At 52.4% G+C, this 20,513-nt stretch overlaps 1 protein-coding gene across 1 annotated transcript in view; it reads left to right on the plus strand.

Annotated features, from left to right (window-relative positions):
- PLEKHD1 (pleckstrin homology and coiled-coil domain containing D1) overlaps window positions 1-18,511 on the plus strand; it is a 30,832-nt gene extending 12,321 nt beyond the window's left edge. Inside the window, exons 4-13 of the mRNA XM_030319418.1 lie at window positions 2-78; window positions 904-995; window positions 1,954-2,006; window positions 10,200-10,294; window positions 11,756-11,849; window positions 14,396-14,574; window positions 15,096-15,228; window positions 15,596-15,740; window positions 16,063-16,212; window positions 16,432-18,511. Of these exons, the coding sequence (XP_030175278.1) occupies window positions 2-78; window positions 904-995; window positions 1,954-2,006; window positions 10,200-10,294; window positions 11,756-11,849; window positions 14,396-14,574; window positions 15,096-15,228; window positions 15,596-15,740; window positions 16,063-16,212; window positions 16,432-16,601 (1,188 nt within the window). The 3' untranslated portion in view covers window positions 16,602-18,511. The remainder of the gene's footprint in view (window position 1; window positions 79-903; window positions 996-1,953; window positions 2,007-10,199; window positions 10,295-11,755; window positions 11,850-14,395; window positions 14,575-15,095; window positions 15,229-15,595; window positions 15,741-16,062; window positions 16,213-16,431) is intronic.
- The last annotated feature ends 2,002 nt before the right edge of the window (window positions 18,512-20,513 follow it).

Consider the following 20,513-nt stretch of genomic DNA (forward strand, 5'->3'; position numbering starts at 1 on the left):
GGGGAACATCTTGCTGGCTGCTGAGTCCGAGTTTGAGCAGACCCAGTGGCTGGAGATGCTACAGGAGTCCGGGAAGGTGTAAGTACTCATAGGCGGGGGGGGGGGGGGGAACGTCCAGGAAGTGAATGGTTATGGGCTGGGCCCACCCTGATCACCTAGTGGGAACTGAGGACCCCAGAAAAGGGCAGGGTGAGGGAGAAAACTGTCCGGGCCGTCTTGGAAACAGGGCTGTGGGAGTTGGTTAGAATGGGCAAGAAAGAACAGGCCAGGTTGAGAGGTCTGCCAGGTGGGCTTGGAGCCCAGTGACCTTTGCTTGTCTGGAGTCACAGGTGGCAGACGTAGACCACTTGTCTCCGACTCTTGGGAGCAAATCCAGCACCGCTAGGAGGGTTTGGCTGCCTCCTGATACCCATCTCACCTCCCCAGGTCCACAGTGAATCCTAGCATAGATTGGAGCGGGTGCTTTGTAAATCAGAGTCCAGATCATAGAAACCTCCAGCCCAACACGGTCCATTTACATGTGAACCCCTGTCCCGGCACCTGCTGGGTCATGCTTTTAGCTCAACAAATAACACTGCGCATGCCCCATACCAGGCCTGGTGCCAGGTAGTGGCCTGTGGCGGTAGAGAAAGCAGCCTGGGAAGCAATCTCTTCCCTGCTCCGAAGCTGCTGGCCCAGTCCTCGGTGGCCCACTTTACGGCCTGGGCTGGCCTCCGGGGACCGTAACTGATCGATGCTGGTGGCATGGCCAGAGCCACGGGAGCCAGAGTGAACGGGGCTGCGATTCTGGAGGAGACAGGATGGGCGAGTACACGCCATGCACGGTCTCCCTCTCCTCTCCCCTTCTGTTGTAACGATTTTGTGTTTCTTCTCTCCTCTGTCCCATCTGCCCTCCCTCCCCAGGACTTGGAAGAATGCCCAGCTGGGAGAAGCCATGATCAAAAGCCTGGAGGCCCAGGGGCTGCAGTTGGCCAAGGAGAAGCAGGAGTATTTAGGTTGGCTGGAGGGATGGACTGGAAGCTGAGGCTCCCTAGGTAGCACTTCAGGGCCGGGGTTATAGCCGGGGCTCGGTGGAGGACGGAGGAGGGGAGCTGGGGCAGGGCTTAGCAGGCTACCAGGAGCCGTAGGTAGAGGCTTGTATGGTGTAACCTGTGTCCTCTTGGCCAGCGTGGCAGGAGGACCTCTGGGCCAGCTTTGTCACTTGTCTATCAGCTGCGTGTCTCCAGACAGGGTAGCCTCTGTAAGCCTTAATTTCCTCATCCTGAAAAGGGTCACGAGAATAGTCCCTAGGTTTGGGAGGTGGGACCTGGGGATCAGGGGGAAATGAGAACGTGCCGGTAAGCATTTGTTTCAGGCACACAGTAAGGGCCCCATGAATGGAGTTGATGTTATTCTGCCCTGGGTTCCCGGGTCCTGGATTTGCCCCAAACTTCCACCCCTTTGGCCCACTTTCAACCTGATCCTGTGCCCCTGACTGGCTGACAAGTATGCTCTGTTTGGGAAAGAAGAAGGTGAGACTGGGGCTTTGATCCTTTGCCTGGGATCTTCTCCCCTGCTACCTCCTTAGACACCCAGGGCCTCGGCGCTGGGTCCCCTCTGCCTGCTTCAGAACCCCCCTATAGCCCCAGAACCTGCGCCCCCCCCACCTGCCAGACACTAGTGCAGGGGAGCAGCACAATTAACAGCACTTCTAGGGGTGCAGACACCCCCCCGAGCTTCTGAAGATGAAGCCGCCCCTGTGCGGGGACGGGGACCAGAGAGGAAGGTAGTGGCTGCGGCCAGCATGTCAGCTTCTATCCCCAGGAGCTGGCTCTGCCGGCTGGCTGGCCTGGACATGACAAACCGTTTCCCTGGGAGATCCTGGAAGTGAAGGAGGTTACTGGAAGGCCCTGGCCGCCTCCAGGCCGGAGCCGGACTGAGCTTTCCGTGAGAGCGTGCGCACTTGCTTTGCAGACAAACTGATGGAGGAGACCGAAGAGCTCTGCCTTCAGAGGGAGCAGAGAGAGGTAGGCACACGGAGGCCGAGGCCGCTCCGAATTGCTGCCCCTCCCCCGCGGCCCCTGCTCTGGGGGCCCCTTAACAGCCAAGGTGTACTGGCTTGTGTTCCTGGCATTAGGGACGCATGTAGGGGAGCAAGGCACCCAGAGAACTCTCCAGGAAGTCAGACGGGCAGAGCAGGGGCACCGTGAGGTGACCGTGCTTGGGACTTGCTGTGGCTTCTTGTCAGAGAGCATTTGTTCTTGCCAGTCGCCAGAGACAAAAGTAAAAAGGGTAGGTGACCACGTTCTCGAGAAAGCCATCCCAAAATTGTATAAGCTGTATTGGTAGGTAGTGAGCTGCCGATCACCGGTGATGTTCACAGGAGGCTGGGATGGCCTCCGTAGAGGGACTTCTGCACCACGAGGGTGATTGGGTTGGATGAACTCAGGGGTTCCTTCTTCCTCTAAATGACACAACATAAGTTCCAAAAAAGCCAAGCATTAGCCGGAGGCAGCCTGCACTGGGGATCCGCTGAAGTCCACTTCATCTGGAATCTCCGAGCGGCGTTGGGCCTTGCCTGTTTCTGAAGTGTCATCAGCACCCCTGAAAGGGCACAGTAAGGTAGGGGATGGCACGGCAGACTTGGAGCCAGGCCGCCTATGTTTGTATTTGACCTTCAACACTTCTAGCTGTGTGACCTTGGACAAGTTACCTAACCTCTCTGGACATCAATAGTCTTTCTTTTTCTTTTAAGTTTATTTATTTATTTATTTTGAGAGAGACAGAACAAGAGCAGGGGCAGGGCAGAGAAAGAGGGAGAAAGAGAATCCCAAGCAGGCTCCACGCTGTCGGCACAGAACCCGACGCAGGGCTCGAACTCATGAACTGTGAGATCGTGACCTGAGCCAAAACCAAGAGTCGGCTGCTTAATCGACTGAGCCACCCAAGCACCCCTGAACATCAATATTCTTACATGAAAAGTGGAGACAATGGAGCCCGTCTTATTAAGATGTGAAGATTAAGTGAGATGTTATATATAAAGCGCTTGGCACATAGTATGTGTTCAGTGAGTATCTGTGTTTGTTAGCGTCATAATCATGTTATTACTCGTTACGGGCCCATTCTGCGTGTCAACTACCTGAGGCCTGAAGCTGCAAAGTGCCTTTCCCATAGGAGAGCCTGATTCAGCCCACTCTCTTCGCCCAGTCGGTTTTTTCTTGTGCCCGTAGGGCTGGACCCATCTGCCTGGGCTCAGTGCCTCCCTCTGTGACTTTTCTCTTGCGAACCACCTTTCCCAACCACCCTTCACTGGGCTCTGAGACAGGCCCTACTGTCAAGAAGCATCCTGTCCCTGCAGCACCCCAAATATCCCCAGGGCCCAGGACTGCACCTGGCCCAGGATGAGTGCTTGATAAATGTTTGTGGAATGATTCACGGAGCGAACATTTTTGATTCTTGTCATTTCACATTACATCTTGATTTGAATCTAGTAGGACGATCCGGCCTCATTTTCCTTCTTCAGACTTTTACCAGATCTTCTTGCCCGTGTATTCTCCCAGCTGGACTTCAGACTCATTTCGTCATTTGACGACAACAGGAAAAACCAAACCCAAACAAACAAGAAACACACCCCCAAAGCCACGGAGGCTTTGCGTTAGGATTCCATGGATTTGAGGCTTGGCGTGGTGACAGCACTGAGCCTTCTCCCAGCCGTGCCGTCTGGGCGTCCGTGCCTCCACGCTCTCATCTGGGTCCTGCATTAGAGTCTTGGCATTTTCTTCACACGGTTCTGCCATTTTGACAAGGGAGCCTTCTGGTGGCTTGTCAGCAACCTGAAGACAGGTAATTGAGGAAGCCAGGGGGTGGGATGGAGTGACAGACACTGCCACCGGCAGGGAGAGAGACAGACTTATCCATCAGAGAGGCTAAATCTGGGGCAGCAGTCAGCTGGAGGAAAATTTAGACACTCTATCTAGGTCTTTAGCTGGGAAATGAGGCCAGTGGAGACCCACCGCACGCAGGCTTCACTTAAAGCCGTAGCACGTTGAAGGAGCGAGGCCTGTCAGCTGTGAGCTCCCTGGTCTGGTGCTACAAGATCTGAGCGAGACTCGCTCAGGCCCAGCTGATCCCCCGTGAAGGCTGCTGTGAGCGGGCGGAAAGGGAGAGGGCCGTGCCCAGGTCCGTATTCCCGCGTCAGCTGCGCGCTGCAGATCAGGAACAGAAATCACTGCTTCCCTGACTTGCTCATCCATATGATGGGTCTTCTTGTCCCCTGCATCTTTCCCATCTCCACTGCGAGGCTCAGAGGTTGTCTGGGTGCGCGTTGGGCCGCTTAGAAAGGCCTCGGGTACAACAGCCCAGTGATAACATGAAGATTCTCTGATCTTTAAGAGGCAGTCTGGCCTAAAGAAAGACTCAGGGTCTGGAACCCGGAGACTCATATTGGAGTCTCAGCTCCATCACTGACTGTGTGGCCTTGGGTAAGTTAACCTCTCTGAGCCTCAGTTGCTCTATCTGTGATGCTCTAATAAGAGTTGATGGCTGTGGCTGCCTAGTTCCTGGGTCGCTGTGAGGCTCAATGAAATCAAAGGCAGCAGAGTGCTTTGTGGACGGGCAGGGCCCATGCAGATGTGCGCTGTGCGGTGATGCGGCCCCGACCTCCTCCATGTGGAAGGGAGGACCTGGGACTCTGGAGGCTTGAGCAGAGAGCACGGGGTGAGCCAGCCTGGGCTCATCTGCCCCGGGGCCAGAAGGCCATGCCCTTCCTTGAGCCCTTCCTCAAGTGTCCCTGGCTCCTTGTGACCTCATCTCTCATCCCTGGAGGAGGGCAGCCCGACTACCTTTCCTTCTCTCGCTGAACTCAGAGAGCTCAGCCTTGTATGTGGGTAGGCACCTAGGAAATTGAAATGCCCAGGGCCCATTAGGCAGGCATCTTGCCCCCCAGGCTGCTCCCGGTCAGAACATAGACCCTTGGTGTTGGGAAGAACCTGTCACTTCAAGGGGAGGCTCTTTGCTCACCTCCCTGATGGATGTTTTCTTGCTTCTGTGATGGGCAACTCACGACCTCTGGCGGGATTCTTCGCCTTGTTGCTCTGTGGCTCGAAGACTCTTCCTTTCATTGAGCAGGAATCTGCCTTCTAGTGACTTCTTCCCAACCCCGTACTCCTGCAACTTAAGTCAGGCCCAGGAGTCAGAAGAACAAGCACTAGATGGTGGAAGAGGCTTTAGCTGCAGCGGGTCCTGGCTGACCTCAACCTATGACAAGGTTGCCGCAAGTTCTCGTACCGTCTTGGCCGCAGGAACAGAAGGTTCTGGCCGCTTCAGGTTTTCAGGTCCGGCTATCATCAGTCTTCTAAGGCTCCACCTGGACATCAGTGTTAGCTAAGAGTCACACAGGGAAATCGAAAGGTAGAAAAGAAGTGAGCGACTGGAAAGAAGGTTCTCTTTCTTTGTCCTCATCCATGTGTAGCTTTTTTATTATTGTTAATGGTAGAAATCATGCTCTTTGCAGAACACCTGGAAAACAAACTTTATTCTTAATCGCACAATTGACACAACTGCTGCCAACATTTTGGTGTTTTTCTTCAGTCTTTAGAGAAATATATATATATTTCTCTATATATATTCTTATATATATATATTTTATTTTTGTGTTTATTTTTGAGAGAGAGAGACAGAGCACAAGCAGGGGAGGGGCAGAGGGAGAGAGACAGACAGACAGACAGACAGACAGAATCCGAAGCAGGCTCCAGGCTCTGAGCTGTCAGCACAGAGCCCTATGCGGGGCTTGAACTCACAAACCGCAAGATCATGACCTGAGCCGAAGTCGGCCGCTTAACCGACTGAGCCACCCAGGTGCCCCTATATTTTAAACTAAATAGGATCACAGCAGATATTCCATTTTATGGCCTGCTTTTTCATTATACCTTCATTAACATTTGTACCTTCAGCAATTTTTCATGTCATTCAACATTCTTTGAAAACGTCAGTTTTGATGACCACGTACTGATTCATCCTACGTGATGTTTCATTTAACTCACCTTCTGTTTTTGGACATCTAGGCTGTTTTATTTTCTTCTTATTATTATTATTTTAGTTGTATAAGTTTATTTCTTTCTTTTGAGAGAGAGAAAGCACAAGTGGGGGAGGTACAGAGAGAGAGGGAGAGAGAGAGAATCCCAAGCAGACTCTGCATTGTCAGCATAGAGCCCGATGTGGGGCTCAAACCCACAAACCGTGATATCATGACCTCAGCTGAAGTCAGATACTTTACTGACTGAGCCAGCAGGAGCCCCTAGGCTGTCTTCACTATTATAAATTATGCCACAGTGAGCACCTCTGCACACATGAATTGTGGCCTACTATCTAATTGTTTATGAGAGGTTCCTTCCTATGGGCAAAATCACGGAGTCTGGGCAAGAACTTTTAAGACTCCTGATGCATATTGACAAATTTCTTTCCAGAAATTTTGTACCAGTTTTCACTCTCAGCCACAGTGCGTGGACATTTCCATCTCGCTCTGCCCCACTGCCCGTGTTTGAGTCCCTCCATCACCGACTAGCTACAGCGTGGGGAAGAGGGATGAAGACATGTGTAACTTTGAGCAAGTTCCTTGACCCTTATGTACCTCTGCTTTTCTCATCTATAAAATGAGGACAAAAATATTATCCACTTTCAGAGCTGTTGTAAGGATCACATGAATTAATACATGTAAAGTACTTAGAACAGGAAACTCACAGCGAGTGCTATCATTGTCATTATCATCATATACCAAATCTGTTTCAGAATTCTCTTTTCCATTCCTTTGAATTGCTGTCTATTCTTGAATAGATACTACACAGCTTCAATTTATAATACTATCCATCGTTTATTAAGCACTTACTATGCGGCAGACAGTTTGCGTGGATTAGCCCAGGTTACCCTCCCATGAACCCTACAAGGTGGTATTGCCCATCCCAGAGAGTATCCCCCCATACCCCTTCTTCTTCCTGCATTGGATCCAGAGGCCATCTAGACCACACCCCCAGTTTCATTTACTATGTATGTGCAAATGTCTCCCCCTTGACAGGTGCAGTCCCTTCTCTCTGCTGAGCTCCAGCCCCTTCTATCCAACCGTTGGCTTCACATCTCCAGCCAATGTCTCAAAGGTACTGCAAACTTAACACGTCCAAGGCCACTTATGATCTTCCCCAGCAGAGCTGATGGTCTAACGCTCCCTATCTCAGGGAATTCACCTCCTCCCATTGTTTGTGCAGATTGGAAACCTGAGAGTTGTGCCTCATCCTGTCCTCCCCATCTCACCCTTTCCCACTCCACCCCCAAGTTCTGCTAGCTACCCCCAAATCTCTAGAAGCTGTCTGGCCACTTCTCTCCATCTCACCACCTTGCTCAAGTTCACACTACTATTAGGTCTTGCTGAACTAATGCAGTGGCTTCCCCCCACCTCCTGCCAGATTCCCTGTATCCCTCCTGGCCCCTTTTCATCCTTTTTCTCCTCGCTGCAGCTGGAGTCATCGTTTAAAATGGAAATCGGATTGCGTTGCCCGTCTTCTTCCCCTACTTTCTGCTCAAAACCTTCATTGTTTGTTCTGACTCAGGAAAACCACAAAATCCTCAGCATAGCCCAAGGCGCTGTGTGGTCAAGCTTCCCTCCTGCTGTTCACCCTCACTGTGGGCCCAGCGGTGTGGGAATGTCTTGGTTCTTTCAGGTTCTGCAGGTTTCTGAAGGGCCTTTGCACATACTGATCCTTGTTCCTGGAATGCTGTTTCCTCTTCCTGCTATTTATGCACCTTCACATGTTGCCTCAAAAATCTGCTCCCCACCACCCCCCCAACCACCAATCATTCCCTACTTCTTGTCCAAGACAGCTTTACAAAGAACCGTGTTCCCATCCTGCACTTCACATACCTTGGTTTGTAATGATACTCTCGTGTGTGATTATTTTATTAGTTTTTGATTCTTGCACTGAGCTGTAAGCTCCATGAGAACTGAGACGTGTCTGGGTTTGCTCATTCTCACATCCTCAATGCAGAGCCTGGCAGGTCCTTGGTGCCTATTAAACACTCAATAACTATGTGTGGCATGCGTGAATGAATGAAACTATTTTTTAAAAATCCCATTGGGGTCTTTATTGGGATCACATGAGCCTGTAAATTAATTGGGAAGAACCTCCACTGTATTTAGTCTTCTCAATCATTCAGGAGCTTGCATTCTTTTCAAAAGCATAATTGCTTTTATTGGGAACTTAGAAATAATGCAGTGAAGCATGATGAACAGGGATTATTTGGCTTGGAGGAGAGGAGACTTGGGGACAGAAAACTGTCCCCAACACATGAAGGGAAAAAGGATGAGTCTTGTTCTGTGGCTCCAAGGGCAGAAGGTCAGCCCACTGACGGAAGTTATAAGGAGGCAGATTTGGGCCCAGATGGAACAGGTGGATGAAACGGGCCACCCCCTCCCCTAGGTGGACCTGCAACACTCAGGGTGTCCAGAAGTTGGCTGTGTCCTTGGCTTTGCCGGTCGTCTGTTTTGCTAAGAGCTGTTCACTGGCTCTTACTTTGCTGGCTAGGGGTATTCAGTCTTCGTGGCTGAGGAGAAGAGCTTAAGGGGACACTATGACCAAGGACAGCAAGTTCCAGGCAGGAAGGCAGCTGCCGAAGGGAGAGTCTGTGCAAAGGACGGAGGTGGCTACAGGGGTTTTGAAGGGAAGTTTTGCTCCATAAATGAGATTCAGCCCTCTCATCTGAGCCCCACAAAACTTTTGGCAAAATCTGCGGTCCTTCATCCATGTTTTGGTCTTTGTAGCTTTCAGAGAGGGCTCATCTGAGGTCGGACCCGGAAGGAAGAGTTTTGATCAGGTTGTTCTGGAATGAAATGGGCTGTCTTAAGAGGGGGTGAATTCCCCGTCATGACAGCCATTCAGGCAGAGCCCAGGCCATCTCTTGGCAGAAAACTGATCCCAGGATTCAAGTGTCTGATGAAGACTGAAGTGCTTTCAGGCCCCTTTGACCATAGACGGCTCTGATTCATGGATGTCTGTTCTCTTATTGCCACACAGCATATGTGTTGCCCAGACACATGCAGTTATTGACTTAGGTGGGAAAAGCATTTCATCACACATACCTGGGCCCCACATGGGGAGGAAGGAGAGGAAAAGCCAATTGATTGTTTTGTCATGTTGTTTTTAGGAGCGTCAGTTTCGTTATCTGGTTCTTGGAGGCATAGCAAGGGCCTGCTGGCACCTGAGGTGCTGGGAATAATATCCTCCCACAGTGTGTAATGTGGAGGAGCAAAGCAGGTGTCACAAAAATGCTGCCAGCTAAGCTTCGCCTGAAGGGTGCCCTGCAACCCCAGCTGCCATTGCAGCCCAGGAAAACGGGACCCTCGGAGGGCACATACCTGTGCTTACCAGCCCTCCTGACAAGACTAGTCTGGCCCTGGGGCCCTGCCCTGGGCTTTCTGGCTCTCCTGTTCCCTTAGGGCTGAGTATAAGGGAAGCTGCAGGCACCTAGGCTGGCTGCTTCCTAGAGCCTTGAGAATAAAGTTTTCTGATTTGGGTCGGGACTGGCTTTTCTTTGCCACCTTTGACAGATGTCACTCTAGGGATCTTTTTGTTTTTTAATTTTTTTTTAACGTTTATTTTTGAGACAGAGAGAGACAGAGCATGAACGGGGGAGGGTCAGAGAGAGAGAGGAAGACACAGAATCTGAAACAGGCTCCAGGCTCTGAGCTGTCAGCACAGAGCCTGATGCGGGGCTCGAACTCACGGACTGTGAGATCATGACCTGGGCCGAAGTCAGACGCTTGCTTAACCGACTGAGCCACCCAGGCGCCCCATAGGAATCTTTAATGGAAATACACACCCACCACGTTTTCCTCCAGGGCTTGAGAGCCAGCCAGCCTACCTGAGGGGGTTCGTGACTGGAGTTGCCCAGCAGAGTAGACACCTAGAATTACCATCACCTCCAGGCACAGGCCACGGTGTTGAGCCTGCTCAGTGTGTTTGAGAAGGCCACGCCCATCGCAGACTGGGGATTTGTTGAGACTGTGTGTCGACTAGTGGGACCAGGGCTCCTTAGGACTTAACTCCAAGTCTGTGCCAGCATATGGCCCAGACTGTACCGCATCACATAGGGGCCCCTGGACTAGAGGGACGCTTCCTGACCTCAGGGGCCCTTTGCTGCCCATGACTCTTCTCTTCCCCTCTGGTTCTCTTCAGGAGCTTGAGCGCCTGAACCAGGTGCTGGAGGCCGAGAAGCAGCAGTTCGAGGAGGTGGTGCAGGAGCTGAAAATGGAGCAGGAGCAGATCAAAAGGTGGTGGGGGCGGGAGGAAGGTGCGCCTGGGACAGGGCATTAGGACCCGCACTTCCCATCGGGCCTGGAGAGGTCTCGCCCGGGAGAGTCTCCAGGAGAGTCTCGTTACTTGATGACTTGGTTTGGGTCTATCTTCCCAGTGCTCCAGGCCTCGGGGCAGCCCAGAAGGAGCTGTAGACCCCACACGAACTGGAGGTGAGGCACCGGCAGGTGCCGACAGGCATCCCCCCCAAGCAACAAGCCCCTCTTGCCTCTGTCAAGCCTTCCTTACCCAGAGGCAGAGGGGAACAAGCCGGCCTGGAGGTGCTGTTAGCCAAGACCCCCCCAGCGTCGCCTGCACAGTCCCGTCACGTTCTGGCTAATGATGTCCCTCGGGATCTTTAGTCCTGTGTATGCTTTGCAAACCAGTTGCACATTATAATCATACACCAGGATTAGAATCTCTGGAAAGTAGGGCCCAGAGATCTATATTTTACAAAAGCTCTTCAGGTCATTCTGATTCAGCCGATCCAGGAATTTGGAGACCAGTGCTCTGGGTGCTGTTGATGGCGGGTGGTTGTCCTCGTCGTCGGCATCCTCCTCCTCATCACTACTGATAATCAGTGTTAGCCCACAAAGGTTTTTCTTGCCGCAGCCTTATAAAAGGAAGTCAATTAGACAAGCACTTTGGGGAGGGAGAAATACCGAGGATCTTACCAAGTAAATAGCCGAGCACCTGCTTATCTCCAGAATTGTGCCAGATACTAGAATAGAGGATAAGTCCCCTTATCTTACCATGCAGGATCTTACACTCTTGTTGGGAAAATCAGACTAACACCCAGGAAACATCCACATGATAATATATAATCAGGTACTAGAGACCACAGTGCAGACTCCCTGTGTCCTAGGAATTAAGGTATACATGTGATCCTTATGGGCATGAAGAGGGGTTCAATTGAGCGGGGCCTTGAAGGATGGGTAGGATTAGGAAATTGGGCAGGAGAAAAGGGAAAGGCACTTCAAGCAGGAGGAAGGGAAACCAGGGGTAAAGGCCTGAGGTGGCCCAGGCTGGTTAAGAAAGCAGCAAAGGGGTTGTCACCCCAGAGAAGGGCCTCAGCCATGACCCATGTGAGAGTGAGTAGGGATACTGGCAGGGTCTGTCCAGGGAAGAAAGGAGGTGGGGCCAGTCCCCCTCCCTTTGTTTCTCCACTGCTTCCCTCTGCCTGTGGGGTGGTCCTGGGTTTATCCCACCTGACAGATGCATGTGTCCCTGGAGCAAGTGACGTCAACCCCACTTGGCCGGGATCTCCTCCTTTCAGCCCCAGGTTCCTACAGCTGCTGTCAGGACCCCGCCATGCAGAGAGGGGCTGGCCTTCCAAGGCCCCCTCTGAGCCATGTCGGGAGGTAAAGCAGAAGCATTTCTGTGTGCAGAGGGGATTGGGAGGGATGGGCCCTGCCATACCCAGCCTTCTGTCCCTGCAGGGAGCTAGAACTGACCGCAAGATGCCTCAAGGGTGTGGAGCAAGAGAAGAAGGAGCTGAGGCACCTTACAGAGTCCTTGCAGCAGACGCTGGAGGTGAGGGGCCACTGGTGGGCTGGTGGGCCTGGAGGCAGGCTGCTTGGTTGGGCCATGTGATACTGTTTTTCCCCCAGAGGGTTCTCCACAAGGGGAATGGGGCCCAATGGAGTGATGATCTAAAAGGTCTCTTCTCTGTGGACCAGAGAGCACGGGAGGCCTAAAGCAAAACCCATGGAAGCAAATTCAAGTTTGCCTTGCTGTGACTCTGCCCTTGGGAAATCCATCTCCTTCAGAGTTTATATCTTTATACCACATGGAGGGTTGATTAGGGTGGGCGGCGGGACCACCCACCTCTTCCTTCTTGTGGCTCATTCACTTAGCTGCTACTGGGTGAAATTGAGCATGAAGGGAAATTAACTGTATGTCACCTGCCTCTGATACCACAGAAACTGTGAGGGGGAGAGAGGCAGTGGCATGTGTCAAGGACAAAGTACAGACTGTTCCCAGCCCCTCTTCCCCGGCTCCTCCTGAGTTGCCCCTCTGCACCTTGCACAAAGACACCCTGACCCCTACTCCAAACCACTGAGCTCATCTGTCCCGATGAGGCCAACCCCTTTCAGACTCAACATTTTTGCCCATGCTATTCCTTCTTTTTTTTTTTTTAATTTTTTTTAACATTTATTTATTTTTGAGAGACAGAGCATGAGCAGGGGAGAGGCAGAGAGAGAGGGAGACACAGAATCCGAAGCAGGCTCCGAGCTGTCAGCACAGAGCCCGATGCAGGGCTCGAACCCACAAACCACGAGTTCATGACCTGAGCCGAAGTTGGACACTTAACCGACTGAGCCACCCAGGCGCCCCGCCATGCTATTCCTTCTACACAGAATGTTCTTTCACCTCTTTTCTGCTTGGAGAACTCATCCATCCTACTAAGACTCAACTCCAACAGAACTGTAGCCAAGCTTTCCTGACTCTTCTAAGCAAGGTTTTGCTGTGAGCTCCAGGCTCCGGCAGCACTTTGCACGTCTTGTTATGGGACACTAGGTTGTGCCTTCTAAACAGTGAACTTCGCTAGACTGTCTTAAGGTGTCTCCCAGCCCAGCACCTAGCGGCAGCCTGGCACAGCGCTAATGTTTACTCTGAATTCATGAATTGCCTTGAGGGCTGCAAGGGTTTCTATTCTCTCTCCACTGACTAGAGGCTTAGTCTGTGGTGCCTTTATTTGTTTCTCTTTTCAGTTCACATCATGAGAGATGGTTCTCATGGAGAGTTTCAACTCTAGAATTTCTGGGTAGTGCAAGACCCCAGCCTGATAAATGACGAGGACATCTAAATCTGTTCTAGGGCTAGCTCCTTTTGAGCGTTTTTCATATGAGCCCAACACATGCCCTCACTCAGCCCTCGGGGAATAAAGACCCCAGAGGTCATGGTGCCCTTGGACGCCGGTTTTAGTAGGTGCCACTTCCACTGGAAGCTGCATTGAGCTCCTCCCTGAGTCCCTCTGTGGAGGAGTAAGCTTGCCTCTTTGTGAGGAAGGAGATCTTGGTTTTGGCCTTTTACCTCCATGGAAGAAGGAAGATATTTGGGGTGTCTTTTTTTTAATTTTAACTTGTTTTATTTTTTATTTTTTTTAAATTTACATCCAAATTAGTTAGCATATGGTGCAACAATGATTTCAGGAGTAAATTCCTTAGTGTCCCTTACCCATTTAGCCCATCCTCCCTCCCACAACCCCTCCCGTAACCCTCAGTTTGTTCTCCATGTTTATGAGTCTCTTCTGTGTTGTCCCCCTCCCTGTTTTTATATTATTTTTGTTTCCCTTCCCTTATGTTCATCTGTTTTGTCTCTTAAATTCTTCATATGAGTGAAGTTGTATGATTTTTATCTTTCTCTGACAAATTCCACTTAGCATAATACCCTGCAGTTCCATCCACGTAGTTGCAAATGGCAAGATTTCATTCTTTTTGATTGCCGATAATACTCCATTGTATAGATATACCACATCTTCTTTATCCATTCATCCATCCATGGACATTTGGGCTCTTTCCATACTTTGGCTATTGTTGATGGTGCTGCTATAAACATGGGGGTGCATGTGTCCCTTCGAAACAGCACCCCTGTATCCCTTGGATAAATGCCTAATAGTGCAATTGCTGGGTCATAGGGTAGTTCTATTTTTAGTTTTTTGAGGACCCTCCATACTGTTTTCCAGAGTTGTTGCACCTGCTTGCATTCCACGGGTGTCTCTCTTTTTTTTTTTTTTTTAATGTTTATTTCTGAGACAGAGAAAGACAGAGCACGAGTGGGGGAGGGGCAGAGAGAGGGAGACACAGAATCCAAAGCAGGCTCCAGGCTCTGAGCTGTCAGCACAGAGCCCGACGCAGGGCTCAAACTCACAGACCTCGAAATCATGACCTGAGCTGAAGCTGGATGCTCAACTGACTAAGCCACCCAGGTGCCCCCCCCAACCCCCAACAGTGTCTCTTATAGAAGATTGAGTGATGAGGACATCCCTCCCTGAAACTGAAAGGCAGGTGAGGGCAGCCATGTTGGAAAACCTAAACTAGGTTATTTCCCTTCTTCCCTCCCCCCATCCATGCCAGGAACTCTCCATAGAGAAGAAGAAAACCCTGGCTATGCTGGAGGAGAATGAGAACCAGCTGCAGACACTGGCCAATCAGAGTGAGCAGCCCCCTCCCAATGGGGGTCTCCATAGCAACCTGAGGCAGATAGAAGAAAAGATGCAGCAGCTTTTGGAGGAGAAGCTCCTGGCTGAGAAGCGGTAAGGGGGCCTTCAACCCCTGAGTCCCGTTTTGATAACATCCCTTGAACTGCACATCCAGACTCTTGGGTTCTAGCTGGCTTTGACCAGATAGGTCACTTACTTCCTTTTGCCTAGGACTCAGTTTCCCCACCAGGCAAATGGGAAGAAAACTTTCACTACCTAGAGCCGACCTGATCATGGTCTCTTGGACTGGTATGAACCATACAGACAGACATTAGGTCGGTCTAACAATGCTTTGTGGCAGGCAGGGCAGGTCCTCCAAGCCCCTTTGCACAAATGAGGAAACTGAGCCTCCGAGGATTTGTAGGACTTTCTTGAGGTCACAGAACTAGCAAGACCTGGACCCAAGACTCCAGTCTTCAGGAGGCGGCTCTCCTCGCTTAACCACACCACCCCTCACATCCCCAGAAAGTTCTGGGTCTCGGGGTTTCTCCAGCCGGGTGTCTAGGAGGGACTGCCCTCCCACTGGAAAGGCCCGTTGGCGAGTGAGCACTGAGCACCACTTCTGCCCCGGGCAGGATGAAGGAGAACGAAGAGCGCTCTCGGGCCCTGGAGGAGGAGCGCGAGTTCTATTCGAGCCAGTCCCAGGCGCTGCAGAACTCGCTGCAGGAGCTGACGGCAGAGAAGCAGCAGGCAGAGCGGGAGCTCAAGGTTGGCCTGGGCCTGCTGGGAGCAGCCCGTGCGGGTGGACCTTCCCTCACATCCCTTACCGGGCAGCTACCTGAATGATCTGTGCCAGCCTGACCCGCCAGGGGCAGGCGATGGAGCCACCATTTGGGGAAGCAGTGATCCTGCTGCTTGGGTGGGGGGCATCATTGGTACACACCTGCCAGGTGCAGGGACTGAGTCCAGGCCACCTGGTCAAGGGCGCAAGACACGGGGCAGGATGTGCTTAACTTCCATCCGAGTCCACAGGCCAGAAAGCCCGCTTGAGCCAGGGGTGATCAGGGAAGGCTTCCAGGGAGACGGCAGCTGCCCCCCAGGACCCCACTTCTCTCTCTCTTCTCTCCCCCCTCAGGCTGAGGTGAAGGTCCGCATGGACCTGGAGAGGCGTCTGCGGGAGGCAGAGGGGGCCTTGCGGAGTCTGGAACAAGGGCTTAACTCCAAGGTGCGGAACAAGGAGAAGGAGGAGAGGATGCGGGCTGACGTGAGCCATCTGAAAAGTAAGCCCCGGCCCCGGGTGCCAGCCCCCAGCCCTAGGGCTCGTCCCCTGCGGGAGTGCAGGCCCCGGGGAGCCCGGAACGGGGTCTGGTGTGCATTAGGTGACCCATAGATAGGGTTGGAGTTACTTGCCCAGACTCCCGCCGCCGGCACGTCCCCGGCGCGGCTCCCTCTGGGCTGTAGCCTCCGGTGGGGGCGTGGCTCGAGGTCCCGCCCCTTTGGCAGGGGCTGTGCCGGGTGGGCGTATTTCCCACGGGGGCGGGGTCGGGGTCGGGGCGGGGCCGCGCGGCGGGCGGGAAGGACACAGCCCGACTGCGCGCACAGGGTTCTTCGAGGAGTGCATCCGGAACGCGGAGCTGGAGGCCAAGATGCCGGTCATCATGAAGAACTCCGTCTACATCCACAAGGCGGCCACTCGCCGCATCAAGAGCTGCCGCTTCCACCGGCGCCGGTCCAGCACGTCCTGGAATGACAGTGAGTGTGGCCGTCCGCGTGCCCTCCCGGGGTGGGGGTGGTCAGAGGCCGAGGGTGACAAGGCAGGAAGGTGGGCACTGGGAAGGGCTGGTCCAGCTCAGAGGCCGGCAGTGCGGCCTGGAACTGGCTGCAGCAGCCCGCCGGACGGGGGCCTGGGGCGCGAGGGAGGCGGGCTGGGGTTGGGGCCTGGGCCCAGCCTCACGGCCACCGTCTCCCCAGTGAAGCCGTCCCAGTCTTTCATGACCTCCCAGCTGGATGCCAACAACATGGAGGAACTAAAGGAGGTGGCCAAGAGGCTCAGCCGGGACCAGCGCTTCCGAGAATCCATCTATCACATCATGGCAAACCAGCCAGGAGCGCCCTCGGTGGTTCCCCGGGGTGGAAAGTGATGGGCGCTCCACCCCTGCCTCCCAGGTCTTTTCTCAGTGGATAGGGGCGGGAGGAGGTGGCAGGGAGAGGTCGGACTCTACCTGGCACCTCTCTGCTCCCCTCTGCGCCCCCACCTGGGGGCCGGCCTCACCTTCATAGGACAGGGATGGCACCTCCCTCACCCCCACCTGGAAACCTACTCTTGGGTTTACATCAGGCCCAATCAGGCCCAAGTTGGGTGCTGCCTGCTTGTCACCTGGTGCTTATCTGGTGAGGCGAGGCGGGGCCTGGCCTGGCTGCACGTGGAGACATTTTGGTTGGGGACTGGGGTGGGCAGGGCCCATAGCTGTCACTTATGCCCACTCCAACTCCCTGTGATGCTGCCTCCCTGTCTTTGTGTATAAAGGACTCCCCTCCCCACCTTGATACCTGCTTCCCCCTGAGGTTCCTAACCCTTTCTTTGCTTCTGAGACCCATAGACATCCCTCAGCCAAGGCTGAGGGCATTTACCACATCGTGGGGCAGGGAAGAGAAGGACCTAACACAGTGACGTTTGGGTTTGTGGCATACCACACTTGCCACGGTGTCTCCTCTCCTGAGGTTGGGCCCTGGCTGACGGGCTACCCACTCACTCCCATATCCCTCCTGCATGTGTGCCTAGGGCCCTGGGCCCTGGCTGGGATCTGCAGCCAGCAGCCATTTTGAGGGCTCTCTCGGAGGACAAGGAGTAAGCTCAGGGCATGGGACAGGGTGGCCCTGGCTCCTGCATTGTCCGCTCCTGGTTGGGTAGGAAGACAGCTGCCTCAGGCTGTGGTGGCCCTTGGTCTGTGGGATCACACGTGTCTCCCTCTGAGCCGCCCCCACTTTAGCCACCTTGCTGCCTCCTCTCCCTGCAGAGGCTTCATCCAGTGAAGCAATGTGACCCTGGAAGATGGGGGCCTGGCCCTGCAATAATGCCAGTAGCCAGTGGTTGGCCCTGTGTCATCTAGGGTGAAGCTGAAACACACTGTAGGTTGTCTGTGGGGTGTGTCCCTCACCCATAGTCTGCTCTGCTTTTCTCCTCCTAGCCACATCCTCCAAAGCTGCCTAAATCCGTTCGTCCCTCCAGAAAAGGAGGTCTGCCTGGGATCAGGGTGCTCATAGATGCTGGTGGTATTAAAGGCATTGATTCTCTGCTGTTTGGCAAACAGAGCGAGGTGCCCAGTCTGGAGCGGTGCACAGATGGCTGCAGGGCAAACCCCAGCAGAGGTGCTGGCCTCCCCCTCAAATTACATGCGTGTCTACTGGCCATCTAGCCCAGGCCGGCCCGGGGTGCCCTGCTCGGTGCTCAAGGCTGCCTGGTGAAGCTAAGGGAGACCCAACTCAAGTCCTGGGTGGACTGTGATTGCTTCAGCCAGTCTGTGGAATCTGGGTGGAGACAGGGACAGAGGCACTTAGAAACAATGCATCTGAAAAAGATGAGTTTAAAAAAAAAAAAAAACAAACAAACTTTAAACACGTAGGAACCTGCATAAACTTGGAACTCATTTATCTGACATGTATATAGGGTGGACTTTGAAATGAGGAAGATGTATAAAATCCAGATTACCATTTTATTTTTTGTTTGTAAAGGAATTAGTTTAATAATGGTTTGCTCTTGGAGAAAGACCTTTTGGAAATTTTCAAATGCATTTTTGCTCCCAGGCAGGCTATTAACCAGGAAGGCAAGTGCTGTTCCATGCACATTTACCAATCCCTAGTTTCTTTCCTACCATTTCACCCTGTACTTTCCATGCCTCTGGCAAGTCTGGGTTATTGTCAACAAACTGATCAGTCCATAAGTATTTATTTGTACCTAACACTGTAAATAGAAAAAGAGAAACATCTCTATATGAAAATATATCACAGTGGGAATTACTTATTGGAAATGTATTGATCTGATTTTTTTTTTTTTTTTAATAAAACTCTTACTCCTTGGCCAATTAAATGTGTTTCCTGCAGTAGGGCTTGTAGTCTGGTCATTGCTAGAGAGATGTTGCCCCCTGCAGGCCAAACATGGAATTGTGCAATTCCCTGCGTGTAGTCTTAGTAAGCAAGCACGTTTCCCCTACATAGAAGGAAATACTCCCCACTGCTGCACCTCCTGGAAGTGGCTTCTTAATAATTAACTGAAAAATCTGTCTTCCCACCCCGAGGTCCTGGCTGTTCCCATGTAACAAGGACTATCAGCTGGATTTGGTTCTGATTTGAGCACTGACCAAAGGGAGTAGACCACATGGATGGGAATGACCTCAGGGAGACAAAGCACACCTAGTTTTATGACTTGCTGGTATCAGTATCCCCACTGGAAATTGACAGCATGCCTCCTCTAAAGAGGAGAGGTTAATGTTTTTGTTTTGTAATCATGTAAGAGAGAGCAAGAAATGGTAATGACAAGATTCTCCTCCTATTTGGTATATTTCCTCACTGGGGATGGTTGATCTGTCATCAGGCCCAGGAGTGTCCTCGTTTGTATTGTTTCCCAGCATAATTATTAATGACTCCCCTTTGTGTTGTCCCTGATGTCCCAGTTTGTGTGCTAGTTCTGTGGTCATCCTGGTTGTAATGCTGTTCCCCAACAGTATGTTAATGGGCGGGGTAAGAGATCTGTGAAATACTCAGGTCCTGACCCACTGCCCAGCTCCCAGCTCCCAGCTCCCAGCTCTCAGCTCCCAGCTCCCAGCTCTCAGCTTCCAGCTCCCAGCTCCCAGCTCCCAGCTCCCAGTTCCTGAGAAGGATCTACTGCCTATATTTGTCTCTGGAGAGATGTAACTGTTGCCTCCCCCCCCCCCCCATCCTATTCCACCCACCTCACCATGACCTGGGCAGCTTGTGGGTGATCCAGGTACCATCTGAGTAAAATTTGGAGCACACAGTAAATGATGATGGTGGAACTGACTTGCTCAAGTCTCAGGGAGCCAGCCTGTGTCAGATTTGGTCTAACTGGAAGATAGTCATTAAACCCACCAGACAAAGGGGCTGCTCTGGAACCCTCAGATAAAGGCCAGCAGCCCTGGGGGATCTTCTGCTTCTGTGGTGAGCCAGGATGGGGCTGCTCAGTCCCCCAGGCTGCTGCAAAGGGCTCCCCAAATTCAGAAACCTTATGGCTTTGACTCTTGGGGGGGGAAGCTACTGACTTCTTTTATTTCCCTCACCCCTGGAGAGCAAGGAGCAGTAACCTCTTTCTTCTGGCTTTGCTTCTGGATGGGACTCTGATCAGGCAGAGAAGGTGAGTCGAGACAGGTTGCTCAAAGGCAAGAGGCCCGAGGCACCTGGGTGGCTCAATCAGTTAAGTATCTGCCTTCGGCTAGGGTGGCTAGGGTCATGATCGCAGGGTACATGAGGAGGGCGTTGGGCTCTGTGCTGACAGCTCAGAGCCTGCTTCTGATTCTGGGTCTCCTTCTCTCTCTCTGCCCCTCCCCTGCTCGCACTCTGTCTTAATGTTAAATAAACATCAAAAACTTATTTTATGTTAAATAAACATTAAAAAATTAAAAGGCAGGAGGCTCCACCTCAGGTTCCAGGAGAATGCAGAGCCACACAGAGCCAGCTGATAGCGCATTTGGGGGCTCATTCTCTGCGCTCTGTCTTGCTTCCCCGGAAGGAGGATCTAATCCTTGCCTCTAGGCTGAGGGTCCTGCTATGAACAGACTCAACCTGTCCTGTTATCCTGGCAAGAACTGTGGCTGATGGGCCTTGGAATGTCACTGACCACAGGAGAAACTTTCCTCTAGGGACTTGTCCCGCAGGCTGCTTGCTGCGGGGGGTGGGGGTGGGAGTCTCCAACGGTGAAAGGTCAGGTCTCAGCTCTGTAGCTTTGAATAAGTCACTATTTAAAATGTTTTTAATATGTATATATTTTTATTAGGTAGGAGAGAAATCTCACGAGGCTGCTCAGAGCCCTTGCAGTTCTC

Source organism: Lynx canadensis, chromosome B3 (assembly GCF_007474595.2).
Source record: "Lynx canadensis isolate LIC74 chromosome B3, mLynCan4.pri.v2, whole genome shotgun sequence".
Classification (NCBI taxonomy): Eukaryota; Metazoa; Chordata; class Mammalia; order Carnivora; family Felidae; genus Lynx; species Lynx canadensis.